Source organism: Nelumbo lutea, chromosome 7, assembly GCF_056320005.1.
Source record: "Nelumbo lutea isolate HS-2025 chromosome 7, American lotus-T2T, whole genome shotgun sequence".
NCBI lineage: Eukaryota > Viridiplantae > Streptophyta > Magnoliopsida > Proteales > Nelumbonaceae > Nelumbo > Nelumbo lutea.
The window spans coordinates 7,397,711-7,412,875 of NC_142690.1; the positions used below are offsets into that span (position 1 = coordinate 7,397,711).

At 37.1% G+C, this 15,165-nt stretch overlaps 1 protein-coding gene and 1 long non-coding RNA gene across 2 annotated transcripts; one reads left to right on the forward strand and one right to left on the reverse strand.

Annotated features, from left to right (window-relative positions):
* Positions 1–796: 796 nt before the first annotated feature.
* On the reverse strand, positions 797–9,354 carry LOC148844887 (pentatricopeptide repeat-containing protein At5g27110-like). Its single transcript, XM_088954804.1, has 4 exons — positions 6,836–9,354; positions 3,401–3,589; positions 1,912–2,073; positions 797–1,063 (listed from the first exon to the last, which is right to left on the reverse strand). The coding sequence occupies exons 1-2, from the start codon at positions 9,223–9,225 to the stop codon at positions 3,580–3,582; spliced, it is 2,400 nt and encodes a 799-aa protein (XP_088810930.1). The 5' UTR covers positions 9,226–9,354; the 3' UTR covers positions 797–1,063; positions 1,912–2,073; positions 3,401–3,579.
* On the forward strand, positions 9,076–10,326 carry LOC148844888 (uncharacterized). The gene is made up of 2 exons (XR_016102204.1): positions 9,076–9,207; positions 9,392–10,326. It is a non-coding gene; the product is annotated as an uncharacterized LOC148844888 (long non-coding RNA).
* Positions 10,327–15,165: the final 4,839 nt, after the last annotated feature.

The following is a 15,165-nucleotide window of genomic DNA, read 5'->3' on the forward strand; positions in this document are numbered from 1 at the left end:
CGGCGGACCCAGGAAGAAGACATCAACAAGAAAAAAATACACGAGACCTTAATGCTCTGATACCATGTGAATAAACCCTAGTTGATTCTAGGTCAAAGTAGAGAAGAAAGAAAAAAAAAAGAAAGAAGGAGAGGAGAAGAGTGTTCGGCCAGATTAGAAGAGAGGATGTTCAAAAGTCACTCTCCTAGCCGACCCACTTGACTTTTATTCATAAAACTTGAGTTACAAGAAAGACAATTTTGTCCCTCATAGAAGATGGGGCACATAACTTAAACTCAAATACAATAGACATTTCACTTTCAATAAGATACATCAGAATGACCAAAATACCCCTGATTCGAGCATTTTAACAATTAGTAATAATAAAAAAGGCCATTACCCAATGTTGATCCCTGCTATCTGTGGTCCTGGGAGGGATAGACTGGGTATGGTCCTAACTTTTGGCATTTCTTTGCACAAGGTTTTACCATTACACCAGTAATGGACCCTATCTTTATTCTAAGAATAATGACACTAATTACTTAAATAGCATTAATATCCATAGCATCAGCAGCAGCAATGACAACAACTGTAGTCTCAGGCTCTTAGCTGAAGAGTGGATGAATGAAGGTGGACATTTCACTTTAACCATTGAGAACTATTGTTTCGGTTCCATGGAATCCATGGTAAAAAGAATAGGCATGCCTTTAAGATACGAGAAAATGTAGTTGGAAAGTAGCGCATATTTGAGTGTCATGGAAACCCCCGATTGTATAATTAGATTATCAATACCCCATCCAGAAAAAAGAAGGATCACTTGCCTGAATCTCCTAATTATCTCCCTTTTAGCATCATTCCTTGTCATTCCCACTCCCAATTATATTAATGAATGCTTACTTGTCAGGAAGATTGAGAGTAGGTTACAGTTTGCGCAAAATCTTCACGACCTCTGAATAGTGTTCAACTCTTTCGACTAAACAGTATCTCCCATTTGCTGATGGAATCTCAAATGCCTTTGTATGTGCATTAGCAACATCTTTAACATGAACCCATCCATAACTTGCATTTGGGAATGTTTCAGCCCCTGCATCGTACAAACTAATCATTGGGGTAACATTTCATCAGAAAATGAAAGAATTATTATACTCTACGGCTATGTTTGGTTTGAAGGAAATTGTAGAGAAAGGTAGGGAAACCTTTACAACCATTGTATTGATTTCCCTGTCTTTCCCTTCTTTTCCCTACCTTTTCCTTCAAACCAAACATAGCTTAAGTATCCTTTTCCCTATGATTTGCAAGGACATTTGTGAAAATTGTTACATAAATCTGATTCTGCATTCTACAAGTTACCATTCCAACATCGACATGTGACATTGTTTTGGAGGGAGTTTCATTATTTCCCTTTACTCTCTTGTTGATCAGTAATGGAAATTTTTCTCATAGAAAAGTGAAAGATATTTAAATGATAAGGGAATTTAACTCTGTTCAGGACCTTTGCCTTTTTTTGCACAAAGTGGATGATCTATGACTAGAACTACCTCTGTTCTTACACTTGTCATCCCAAGATTATACCTGTACTAAGCAATGGCCTCTAGGACTAAATATACTCTAATGCTTGGAAATGTGTATTCAGTATTTTTCTATCAAGAGTTCACTCACATCCATCTACATACTAGTAATTTAATAAACACATTTTAGCAAAGAAAATGGTCCCTGCCAGGCTGCCATTTTACAATTGTTTCCTGTGTGGTTATTGAATCAATCACATTGGCTTCTTGAAATAGTCAAGGTAATGATATTCAGATAACAGAATATCCATCTACTATTTCTGGAGAGCTTTCTCTATTTACTGGAGAGGCCCAACCAAATCTACTAGCACAAAAATGATAACAGGATAAACCAAACATGCTAAACTTGACAATAAAAGCATACCATTTATTAAGTTCAGAACTGCGGCAGTGCTTGTATTAAGAGTTGGCTGTAAAAGAGGACCAATCACCATTGCTAGATTTACTGTAACAATGTCAATTCCATGTTCTTTGCAAAGTCCCAAGGAATATCCTCAGCTAAGGTTTTTGAAAGTACATACCATCTCTGCTGCAAGTGAAATGTATTATGTATACTGAATTAGCTTATGGGCTATTATGGGTGTGGTGAATCTCAATCCACATGGCACACCATCAACAAATAAAGATGGAACATGAAACTCTGGAAATCAACAGACCAGTGAAATTTGTGGATTTAAAATAACAGAAACATCACTTTGCTGATTTCATTGCAGCTAGTCGAAGTCCTGATGGAAATAATTTGTATTCAACTACCACAAAGTGCATTACCTAAAAAAAGTACAAAATAAAATGACTAATTTCCACTGAAAATCATACAAGCACAACATATGTCTCTTTTTTTTTGTTATAAACTGATCAAAGTACTTAGCATGTATTTAGTCCTCGAACTTGTACACCCACTATCCATTGTTGACCACATCCTAGAACAATTTCACATCGTTTATGCAGCATATGGTTTGATGTTTCTTAGAGATATGTTGGTCGCATAATGCTTGTTTATTCATACATATAAATAAAGTTCCATTGCTAATTAAGAAGCCTATTTAATGGGCTGGTTTCTGAAACAAGAATAAGAGAAATAAAGATCACCACTTATTAAGCATGGTAATTTGAAAATCCAAATCTGTTGTAGACAGTGTTGTACCAGAGCTTTAACTTCAAATAAACCTTAGGAGGGATTTCGTGGGCACAAATCCCAGCCCTACATACTGAATGTTAAGAGATGCATGAAGCATTCTCACTTTCTAGTCTGTCAAACAGTTGGCTGTATGAAAGAACGTGACAGCAACCAAAACGTATTTGAATAAGTAGGGGTTTGATCATTAGTTATGTTCCTTGCATAGAATAACAATGCACAAGGAATAGTTGATATGAACCAACACAAAAATGCTTCATTGTGCTTCAGGAACTCATATTTTTGGAACCTGGTTTAGTTAGTTTGGTTATCAATAAAAAAAAAAAGATGCTCCACTCAGATATAATGCAATTTTTAAGAAGCACGTTTTGATTCTTTTTTTGCCTGAAGTGGCATCTTTTGTTATTTTCTGTCTCCTGATGGAGACAAGTGTTTGGTCAAATATCTTTGATTATTTCTTGACTCTCAGGATGAGCATAAATGTATTCACAATGTATCACCAATGGTGGTCTTGATTGTATCCTTTCATTACAACTGATCATAGCACTAGATAAAAATTAAAAAAAAGAAGAACAATAGTACAAGTTACTAAAAAATAATCACAACAATATAAATAAAAACTATTTGAAACTAAAATTTACAAAAATCACTTCAGAAAGAATTGTCAAAACAACAAAACGATGACTATATCATAAGAAAGAAGGGAAAATATCTGAACCTTTGTTTCCCTACAAAACTCTGGATCAGAAAACCAAGTCTCATCAACTGCCACATTAGGAGTCCGAGATCTCCAATTGTATGCAACTGCAGCAATGGAGGAAGTTATGACCACTCTTCTAGAAGGAGTATTCGCACAGGAGTGAAGAACATTAAGAGTTCCCTTAACTGCAGGGTCAATCAATTCAGCCTGAAATGCGGAATGGAACAGAAAAGGCCAATTGATGAAACGGTCAAGAACATAAATAGAAAGATAAAATGCCCAAAACTTTTATAATTGTTGTGCTGAAAAGAAAGAACAGCATTATATGATACAGAACAACACATAAGAAAGAAAATAATAGGTAAGGCTCTTTCAGTTAATGCATGGTATCTGTATTGTGGCTTTCTGTATAACAAGCCAACTACCATTAGAATAAGATGCATTAGCTGGAAATCCATTTTGCATAACGAGTTGTAAGTTTCAACATACATCAGATACTATTTCAAATGCACAGAAATAAAGAAACAATTCAAGAATCTAATTATAAAAGACAACAAGATCTTGTCACCATAAGCATATTAACATAAGTTAAACAGACAAAGCATAATTGTAGTTGAATGTAATAGGCAAAAAGATTTATTAACCAATAGTGACACTGAGGAAGTAGAAAATAAAAATAACCATACTGTAATTCAAATCATTTTCTTCTTTTATTTACCAGGCATTCATTTCTCTCGTTCGTCACTAGCTCAAAGGAGTTACTATTTAAAGCCAAATAACATTCCAGTTCAGTTCCGTTCATGTCTTGCTAATTCCAATATTAGTAGCTACAAAATTTCAAAATGATTCAATACATAAGCTCCTTTGCATCCTCTAGAAAATCAACAAATTGAGTCAACAGAACCTTTATTTCTCAATTTTGAAAAGCACTCTCATCACCAATTTAGTGCCCTTGAGTAATCTCCCTAAGAAAGTGACAAATACATCATGGTAACCCCCAATGATAAATCCAAAGAGAGATAAGCTATATAAGAGTGCTATATCAATTACATGGCCTAAAAACTAGAACTATAAGCGGGCAACAGATATTGTATGTCAGAAATACATACACATTCCCATACATCCTCTAGATATTTCAAAGTTTCACACTGTGGATTTAGATATTTCAGAGTTCCACACTATGGATTTGGATTTGAATAATAGCTTTTGAACCTATTTAGGAGAATCTAAATGACTAGATCCAATTGTTGTGGATAATGAGAAAGATATCTCTGTTTGTAATTTGTACTGTTGTCTGTTGGTGCCGATAATCAGTCAAGTTTATTGTCACTAGGCAAGATAGTTTGAGGGGAATGTTGGAATGCTTAACTGACTTTTTTTTATTCCCTATGATTGATAAAGATAGTTTTGGAAACTTCCTTTTAGTTCAGGGAACTCATTGTAACTGTTCCAAGAAGAGCATATTTGTAGTTCTCTAGAAGTTGTTTTAAAATAAGTAGATTTTCTCATGTGAGAGAGCATAACATTAGTTGATTCCAATCCTTAACTGAGATTCCCCTATGATACTAATTTAGTCAAGGATGAGATTAACAGGACCAAACACTAAAAAAAAGAACAGATCAATTAAGCAGTTGGGTGTTTCTCATCTACAATCCACCTAGCCTAGGCAGTAAGGAGAGATTTTTTTCCTTTTTTGGAAACAGTATTGTATTATGAAAGGGGAATCCCCACCATGGTTTAAAATGTCCGTATATTTCCTGCTATGAATTTAGGAAAGGGTGAGATTAACATGATCAAACACTAAAAAAAGAACAAATCAATTAACCAGTTGGGTGTCTTTCATCTACAATCTACCTAGCCTAGGCAGTAAGGAAAGATTTTTTTTGCCTTTTTTGGAAACAGTATTGTATTGAAAGGGGAATCCCTGCCATGGTTTAAAATGCTCGTAAATTTTCTAATATGAATTTAGGCAAGGGTGAGATTAACATGACCAAACACTAAAATAGAACATACCAATTAAGCAGTTGGACAAGTGTCTCTCATCCACAATCTGCCTAGCCGAGGCGGTAAGGATAGATTCTTTTCTTTTCCTTTTCTGAAAAGGGTATTGTATTATGAAAGAGGAATCCCCACCATGGTTTAGAATGTCCATAAATTTCCTAATATTTCAACGACATAATTCCATTTCCATGGGTACATGAAACATTACTGGAATCGACATATTCTCCAATGAAAGCCACTGGTGCTATGTGAAGTACAAGAGAGTATTATAACTAGTGTTTTAAAAAGGTGCAAAGGCAAATTTGCACCTAAGGCACAAGGTGCAAGGCGAGGCGTGCGCCTTTTTAAGAAAGGCGCAAAAGTACAAAAAAAGTCAGAAAATTCAAAAAAAAAAGCCAAAAAAATTAAAAAATTTAAAATATATTAAACATAATGTTAATAAAAAAATATAAATATAAATTTTAAAATAAATGTTTTAAAAAACCAATTATCTAAAATTAAAATACATAAACATAACATGTAAAGTGTATTCAAATGAAAATTTAAAAATAAAAGCAAACATATAAAGCATTTTCAAGCTTGTAAAACCCACGATCTCTTTTTTTCCTTAATTGCCTTGCTACAAGTAGCTAATGTGATGTAAAACATATTGCATTCTTGATTCTATGATTTGCCTTTGTACCACGCCTCGAAAAAAAGGCAAAAAGCGCATGCCTGGGCTGAGGTACAAGGCGCATCAGGCACATACCTAGGCACACCAGGCGTGCGCCTTTTGAAAGGGGTGCACCTAGGACCTGGGTGAGGCGCATACCCTAAAATGTACCTCACCTATGTGCCTAGGCGCGCCTTTTAAATCACTGATTATAACATAAGTTGATGACAATATTTTATATATGTGGAGTGGTAGTTTTATTGCCCCCCTAAAGGACATAATAACCACTTTGCGCTTGCTTGAAATTCTTTTCAAATATGAAGTTAAAACTTTCAATCAAATCTTAATTTTTATTGTATAATAAATCATTTGGTTGATTTATTTCAACCATTTGCACTTTTTATGAGTTTGAGTTTTGCTTGAACTCACTACCATACAATTTTGATAATTTGGAAGAAGAAATAATCTAAAAGTGTCTATACTCCACCTATGCATCTTTTATCATGGCATAAAATAGCATTATACTTTTGCATATTTCACAATGTTTCCACCATGTTTATAATTTTACAATATTTGCATATGATATTTCCAACATTTCCACCATGTTTCCTATATTCGGATGACCAATATTTCCAGCAACACAGTACATTTTAAGCCTTGATCCCCACAAAAAGCAATACCTACAGCTCCTTAAGGGAGTAAAAGAAAGATGATATTCTTTAATTAACTAAATCAAACATGTGACATAATGAGTTCTCTACATTAGTCATGATTTGTGAAAACATCCTAGTCACTCTTACATTTCTACCACTCTAAGGCATGATCCATCATTTGCAACAAACCCATGAAGGTCTCCTGGTTCTATACAGCTCCAACCGGGTTTCTTTTTCAAATATTTCTCAGTCATGGCCCTTCGAATAGTTTCCACTTCAGTCCACCTCTGAACACTGGCATGGACATTGCTCAGTAAAGTATGATAACCAGCATTATCAGGTTCCAACTCCAGGATTCGTTGTGCTACATATGCCCCAATTTTGTCATCTGAATAAACCCTAGATGCAGCAAGAAGAGCACCCCAGATCCGACTATCAGGCTTCACCACCATGTTCACAATTATACCCAGGGCTTCCTGGAGTTTTCCTGATCGACCAAGTAGATCCACCATGCAGGTGTAGTGGTATACATCAGGTTCAATGTTGTATCTCTGCCTCATATAGCCAAAAACTCTACAACCTTCACTCACGAGGCCAGAGTGGCTACACGCAGAGAGTAAGCTTAAGAAGGTGACACTGTTTGGTTTGACCCCTTCCCTCTCCATTTGATCAAAGAGTTTCAAAGCCTCAAAACCAAGCCCATGGGTGCCATAGGCCTCGATCATTGAACTCCATGCTACAACATCCTTGACAACCATTTGATCAAAACACCTTCTTGCCCAAACTATGCTACCACATTTTGCATACATGTTAAGGATGGAGGTTTTCATGGGAGCACTATCTTCTCTAGAGATATAATACATATTCCTTACCATGTAGCCATGGACTCCTTTACCCAATTGGAGAGCACCCAGATGAGTATATACAAGGACAAGGTTTCTTAGGATGTCAGGCTCAAGGTTCAGACCCACAATTTGCATTTGCTGAGATAACTCGATTGCTTCTTTAAAATACCCATTCTGAACAAAACCCGACATCATAACACTCCAAGTGATTCTATTTTTCTGAGAAGTTTCTTTGAATAATTGAGCTGATATATCCAACTTCCCACACTTCGCATAAAGATCCACTATAGCGGTCTGCAGAACTATGTCACAGAGTCCAGTTTTGACTGCATAACCACATATCATTTCACCTTGAAGAAGATTCCCACACTTGGCAAAGGCTGAGATGACCAAGGATAATGTTTCAAGGCTAGGGTTCACTTCAATCTGCATTTTCGAAAAGATCTCGGCCACTTTTGTAACATCTCCTTTCTTGGAATAACCAGAAATCATGATATTCCACGAAATAATATCCCTCTTGTTGGTCATGCAAAAAAGGTTTTCTGCATTTTTAATATTTCCCATCTTAGCATACGTTGTCAAGATCGAGTTCTGCAGAGATCCTTTACTCTCTAACCCTTTTCTGATCACATAAGCATGAAGTTCCCTCCCTTTAGCTGCATTCTCAGAAAGAGAACATGCTTGCAACATAATCATCAGCGTCACCGAATTCGGTTCCAACTCTCTCATCTGCATCTCACGGAATAATTGAAAACAAATAACAATGTCTCTAGACCAAACATAACCACATATCATCGATGTCCAAGAAACCAAATCTCTGTGAGACATCTCATCAAACACCCGACGGGCGGAGCAAACGGAGCCACATCTACTGTACATCTCAATCACTGTATTGCAGAAATATATATCCAAGTCAAATCCCATCTGAATTGCGAGTTTATGAACCATTTTTCCATAATCAAGAAGACCCCCGAGCGACGAAATGGCTCTATGAATAACAGGAAACGTAAAATTATCATGTGAAACACCCAGTTCTCGCATCTCTCGGTAAAGGAAAAGAGCATCGTTGAACAAACCAAAATCAACATGAGCTTTAATGATGGAATTCCACGTGAACGTATTGGCTTCCGGCAAGGACCTAAAAACAGAGACGGCACTTTTGATATCTTCGAACTGGGTATACAGGGTAATTAGTTTGGGCGCAGAAGAAATGGGTTGAAACCCAGTGCACAGTATAAGAGCGTGGACCTGTTTGAGTGTTTTTAGGTCTGTACATGAATGTAAAACAGGAGAGAATATAGTTTTACTGAGGTTACGATGATGGTCTGTCAGGTTATAGCAGTGCCGTAGCAGAGAAAATCTAACGTTGGAAGAAAGAGGAAAGAAACGATGTATCGGAGATAGGCGGGAAAAGCAACAATGTGACAAGCCATTAACAAGAATCGTTATATCGAGGAGCTGAAAGGAGAAGAAGCAAGTTGTCGATGCAATAACCAAAGCCTCGCAGGCAAGGGGCACGACATCAAACAGCTCGCACAAGCAGAATGAGTTCTGCTCAAAGTGATACCCGATGGGGTCGGGTGCGGAGCCGGAGGTTGCCTTTGCGGAGACGGGGGCGGGGATGGGATTAACAGTGATACCCGACCGGTACAGGGACAAGGAGTGAACTATCAGGTCCGCCCTAATCCCCATTGTATATATTAAATATATATTATATAATATTTTTTATATTTTAAAAAATTTCCTTTACTTGAAGGAAATTTATTTTTTAAGAGCTAAGGGTAAATTTCCTAAAGTAACCTCTTCTGGTTTGGCTATTCCAAATTGGAAATTATGTTTTTGTTCATCACTGTAATAGCATCTTGACTAAGTGGAGAACTCGGTCTGAATTTGAGTGGAGAACGAACCCCATCGACTGCGTGGGTTACTACTGCAACTCCCTTCTTCACTTTCATCGCCACTCAAGTCCAAATCCAAGCCCAAGCCGAAGAACACTGGAAATTTGATTCACATCCATCGCCGCTACTGTTCCAAGGATGCGTAACCACCGCAGCTGCTGCAACTCGAACCAACGGAAGCCAAATCCAACAAAATTTTATCCAAAGACCTCCCAATCTCTGCTAGTCCCAAAATCGCCTCCGTCTTGTTCTTGTCGCCAAACTCTCTTTTTCCACCATGACCGCTACTGTTCCGAGGATGCGCAACTGCCGCCGCCACCGCTGCAACTCGAACCAGTGGCGGTAGTAACTTCCTTTCTCCATCCTTCTTCCTCTTTTTCTTTTTCTTTTTCTTTGCTCTCATCGCCGCTCAAGTCCAAGCCCAAGCCGAAGAACGCCAGGAATCTGATTCACATCCACCGCTGCTACTATTCCGATGATGCACAACAGCCGCCGCCACTGCAACTCGGACTAGTGGCAGACCATAGCTCGTTTTAATTATTATTTGTTTTCAAGTGGTATCAGAGCCGGTCCTACCAGACCATAGCTCGTTTTTGATCTCCTACTGTTGGTATGTAACCTAGTTATCATGGCTACATAAGGATTCACTTTTGTCACTGGTATTTAAACCTTTTGTGTTATTATTTCCTTTAAATATGTTATTGAATAGACCCTATGTTAATGGGTTTTGGTAATATTGAGATTTTTTCTTTTTTTGTAATTATCATCCCTGTATTTGCTCTTTTTAAATTCAAATGCCGTATTTTGAGGCATTATTGATGTAACAAGCCATGAGTATGGGCTAGTTAAATCCACCATTAACATAGTTATATTTCAATTGAATTCCTTTTGTAAATTGTTGCTTGTGACTATCCCTGATCATTTACCATATCTGAACATGTGTAGGGTGTCTTAGTATTTTTCCATAGTGATTTCAACATAAAAAAATGGGGTTCAACCAATAGCCCATGTGGGCTGATGGTGATTGGCAGAACCTAGAATGTCATATTAGGGCTCATGGGACTTGTAATAGATCTTTGATATGGTCTGAGTTGACCAACCAGATCTGCAACTCATTATTTTAACGAATACAGCTCTGGTTTGTGCATTCAAATGCACTATGCTGAAATTAGTATTGGGGAAAAACACTATAGGCTTTTACACATGCTGTGGGTGCAGCCACCTTTTAAGTTGGTTTTATGATCACTATTAGTTTATATAATTTGTTTTGGGCCTGTTGAAATTGTTATCTTGACTGAATTTGTATCAATCCAACAAATTAGTTGATGTTATTGTTTTGAGCCCTTGTGGTCGTGGTTGTTGGATTTGACGCATGGAAACTTAGTGGGCCTTGATTAAAATTGGGCATTTATCACTATTGTTGTAACATGCACTGGTGTTGTAATAATAATAATAATAATAATAAAGGCCAAGTTCTAATCAACCTAATAGGGTGGGTACAAGACATGCAGATTTCTTCTAACCTAGGTGTAGTCAAAGCAACCTAGGTGATTGACTACTATGACAAGCATGCCAATTAAAGGTGTTTAACAATTAGATATTGTTTGTGTGGGTCCAAAGGCAAACAAACTTGATCTAATTGTGGAATGCCTCATTATGTCATAGCAAATTGTTTGGATATGAATAATTCCATATGCCCAAAGGTATGGGACAATTCACATAATCACATCCAAACAACATTCTTTTTCTTTTGCAATTGGTTGAATGCCCAAAGGTAAAACCTAATTGCGTTTTGTTGGTGACATTTGTAATCCTGATCGTGACTTCTAATATGTTACAGTTCCTATTGATTTGAACTCCATTCCCCTTTTAGAGGGAGACAATTTCCCATAATGGAAGGAGACTCTTCTCATAAATCTAAGTTAGAGAGACCTAGACCTCGCATTGCGAGTAAAAGATAAGCCCATTGTTATTGATGAGTCATCTCCTACTGAAGTGACTCTCCTAACAAACTGGGAAAAGTCCAACCGTATCTGAAAGATGATCATGAAAGCCTGCATAAGTAGAAGTATAAGAGGTGTTATTCATGACAAAGAAACAATTTCCCAATACCTTGTGGCTATAGAAGAACAGTTTATGGCATCTAAGAAAATATTATGACAAACTTTCTTGAATAAGTTGGTGAACATGAAGTTCAACTAGTCCAAATCAATAAGGGAACACATCCTTGAGATGAAGGACATAAGCGACAAATTAAACAACCTAGGAGTAACAATCGCAGACTCTTTTTTTATCACTTTCATCATGAACTCTCTTCCAATCGAGTATGGGCCATTCAAAGTGTCATATAGCACACAAAAGGAAACATGGAGTTTTAACAAACTCCTCACAATGTGTGTTCAAGAAGAAGAAATGTTGAAATAGGAAAGATGGGAAACCGTCAATCTTGTAGAAAAAGGTGTTAAGAATAAGTAGGGTCCTGTTATAAAAGGCAAGGGCCATAAATTGGCTAAGGACATGTGGAACTCCAAGAAACGTTGAACTCAAAGAAGTCTCAATCCAATGGTTAGGCACTCTTGTACTGTTTTGCCTACAAACTCTACTGAAGTACAAAAAGAACAACAACATACAATAAAACAACCTGTTGTGGTTGAATCACCTATCATTGTCCCTAAACAACTTGATCTTGAAAATCGGGATGAAGTGCTGGAGGTCCCATTTGTGCCAAGGAGATCTACTAGGATTAGACGAAGCACCACATCTTTAGATACATTTACATCCGAGAAAAGGAAACAGATTTTGGTGTAGGTTTCTTAGAAGATTCACTAACATTCAAAGATGCCATGGATAGTCCTAACTCTGCCTTTTGGTTAGATGCCATGAAGAGTGAGATTGACTCTATAGCTACCAATGGTGTTTGGGATCTTGTGCCGCAACTAGTGGGTGTCAAAATTGTTCCATGCAAATGAGTATTCAAAACAAAGGGAACAACTAATGAAGTTGAGAGGTATAAGGCCAGATTGGTAGCAAAATGATACAATACTCAAAAGGGAGTAGACTATAATGAGACTTTCTCACCTATCTCTAACAAAAGATTCATTTAGAGCCATAATGGCATTGGTGGCTAATTATGATATAGAGTTGCAGCAGATGGTTGTTAAGACTGCATTCCTGAATAGGGAGCTTGTGGAAGAAATCTACATAGCGCAACCAGAAGGATTCATCGTAGAGGGTAGAAAACACTTGGTATGCAGGTTAAATAAGTCTATATATGGCTTGAAACAAGCATTCTGCCAATGGTATTACAAGTTTCATAGTGTAATTACCTCATTTGGTTATAAGGAGAATATTGTGGATGAATGTATATACCTCAAGGTTAGTGGGTGCAATTTTGTCTTGCTATTTTTGTATGTTCATGTCATTCTAATTGCCAGCAGAGAATTAAGGAATTTCTTACATAGAAATTTGACATAGACATGGGAGAAGCATCCTATGTTCTAGGAATTGAGATCCAATGAGATAGAACCTATAAAGTGTTCGGTTTATCCCAAATGGCATATATTCAAAGGGTCTTGGAAAGGTTTGGTATGGAACACTGTGCACCAAGTATAATGCCAATTAATAAAGGGGATAAGCTTAGCATCGAGAGTAGTCCTAAAACAGAATATGAAAATGAGGACATGAACAAAGTTCCCTATGCATCAACTATAGGAAGTCTGATGTATGCACAAGTCTGCACAAGACCAGACATTGCATTTGCAGTGGGAGTGTTGGGTAGGTTCCAAAGCAACCCAGAAAGGAAACACTATTTGGAAGGCTGCTAAGAAGGTGTTTAGATATATATAGGGAACAAAAGAATTTGTTCTCACATATAGAAGAGGGGACAATGTTGCAATTGTGTTTTTCTCAAAGAACAATAAAAGTAACAGTCAAAGCAAGTACATAGATTTAAAGTACTTGGTTGTGAGAGATACAATTCAAGAGCAGAAGATTGTTATTGAACATATTAGAATTGATAGAATGATTACTGACCCCATGACTAAGGGATTGTCCCCAAAAGCATTTCTGAACCATGTAAAAAACATGGGAGTAGTCAGTTCAATTCTTAATGTAATCTAATATAATGACACGTGTCTTTGTTCAATTTAATTTTCTCTATCTCCTTATATCTTGAATCTATCAATTGTGCACAATTTTGTTACGGACACATGTATAAGGGATGAGACATTATGAATATTTAACATTGAGGGTTGTGATGTATGATATCATGATACATGGAAGGAAGCCTAACTTGTATGGGGACCGCCATGATCTATGTCATACTTAGCAATTACCTAAGTGATATAACCATAATCCAAATCTGTAGCTCTGATCAAATTTATATCTTGTTCCATGTCCACTATTGGGGCCAAGTGGGAGATTGTAAGAATGACTCAGATTATGGCCCTCAATAGTGGCCATAATCTAGGTCATTATTATTTTAAAGATCTCAATGTTAGCTTGTTGGGAATGAGTTGGAAACCTCCAACAATCATCCCATAATTGTAGGGGTGTGTTTAAACTTGATTTTTAATTTCAAATTTAATTGAATGGTGGAGAAGATTTAGGAGATGTGATGGGTTTTGGAGAGATTTTTTTTTAAACTAAATTAGGAAATTCATTGATAGGATGAACTAATTAAGAGGTGGGAAAAATGAATGGTTTCTCCTTGAGTCTAGCTAATGAGCTTATTCATAAGGGAACATTCGAGAAGGCCCCCTATCACTTTCTTGAACGTGAAAGCTCTAGAGAGGTTAGACTTGAGAGGAGAAAAATACTAGAAGAAAAATAACAAAAAACAAAAAAACTCCACACTTGTGCATTGAGGGTGTACTAGAGATCTTTTCCTTTTGCTGATCAAGAACGTGGATGCAGGATCACTGATTTGGTTGGATCTCTCATCAAACAAGAAATAAATTTCGTGGTTATGGCTATTGGGGGAGGTAAGATAATGTGTTGTATTTGTTTGTTTATTTTGTTCAATAGAACTAGAGATATATATCGGACTAGTTCTCACTTGAACCATGTCCGATCGTCCTTCATATCCCTTAGATCTAGACAATTGGGTTCAGAACCTTTTAATTATTATTTGTTTTCAAACTAGTGAACTATTTGTACTGTAATGGCATTAAAACATTGTTCTAAAGGCACTAAGCGTGCAGGGGGTGTGCTAGGTGTGCAACAACTATAGACAAGGGTGGTCTGGAAAATGTGAGTGTGCATGTGAGAGGTGGGAGGTGGTCATGGAGCATTTCTAGGAGGTGGTCATCACGCATTACCTATTCAGCCCCCTCCCCTTCCTCCTTTCTTCCTTCTTCCCTTCTTCCTTTCTTCCTTCCTCTTTCCACCTTCCTCCTTCCTCCCTCCTTTCTTCCCCCTTTCACTTTCTTCCTCCTTCAAATTTATTCGATCGGTTGACAACCACTACTTCAAGTTTGTTTGGTATGGAAGAACCTGTGGCCCTAGTTTGAACCGTAAAGGGCATTTTTGACCATCGAAGGGTAGTTTTGGTATTATATGATGAATAATCAACCATGTGATATCACATGTGAACGGCTCCTAACGAAGACTTGACGGTAAGGGAGGTGTTAGTCCATTGTCCAAAACAGCAATCAATAGGGGTACTTTAAGACAATAGTCAAACAATAGGGGTGGAGTTAGTCAATTAACTAAACCATAAGGGTACATTAAGAAA

Bases quoted from the DNA above. Each gene is read 5' to 3' on its own strand.
- LOC148844887 (XM_088954804.1), bottom strand. From the start codon at position 9,225: ATGGGGATTAGGGCGGACCTGATAGTTCACTCCTTGTCCCTGTACCGG.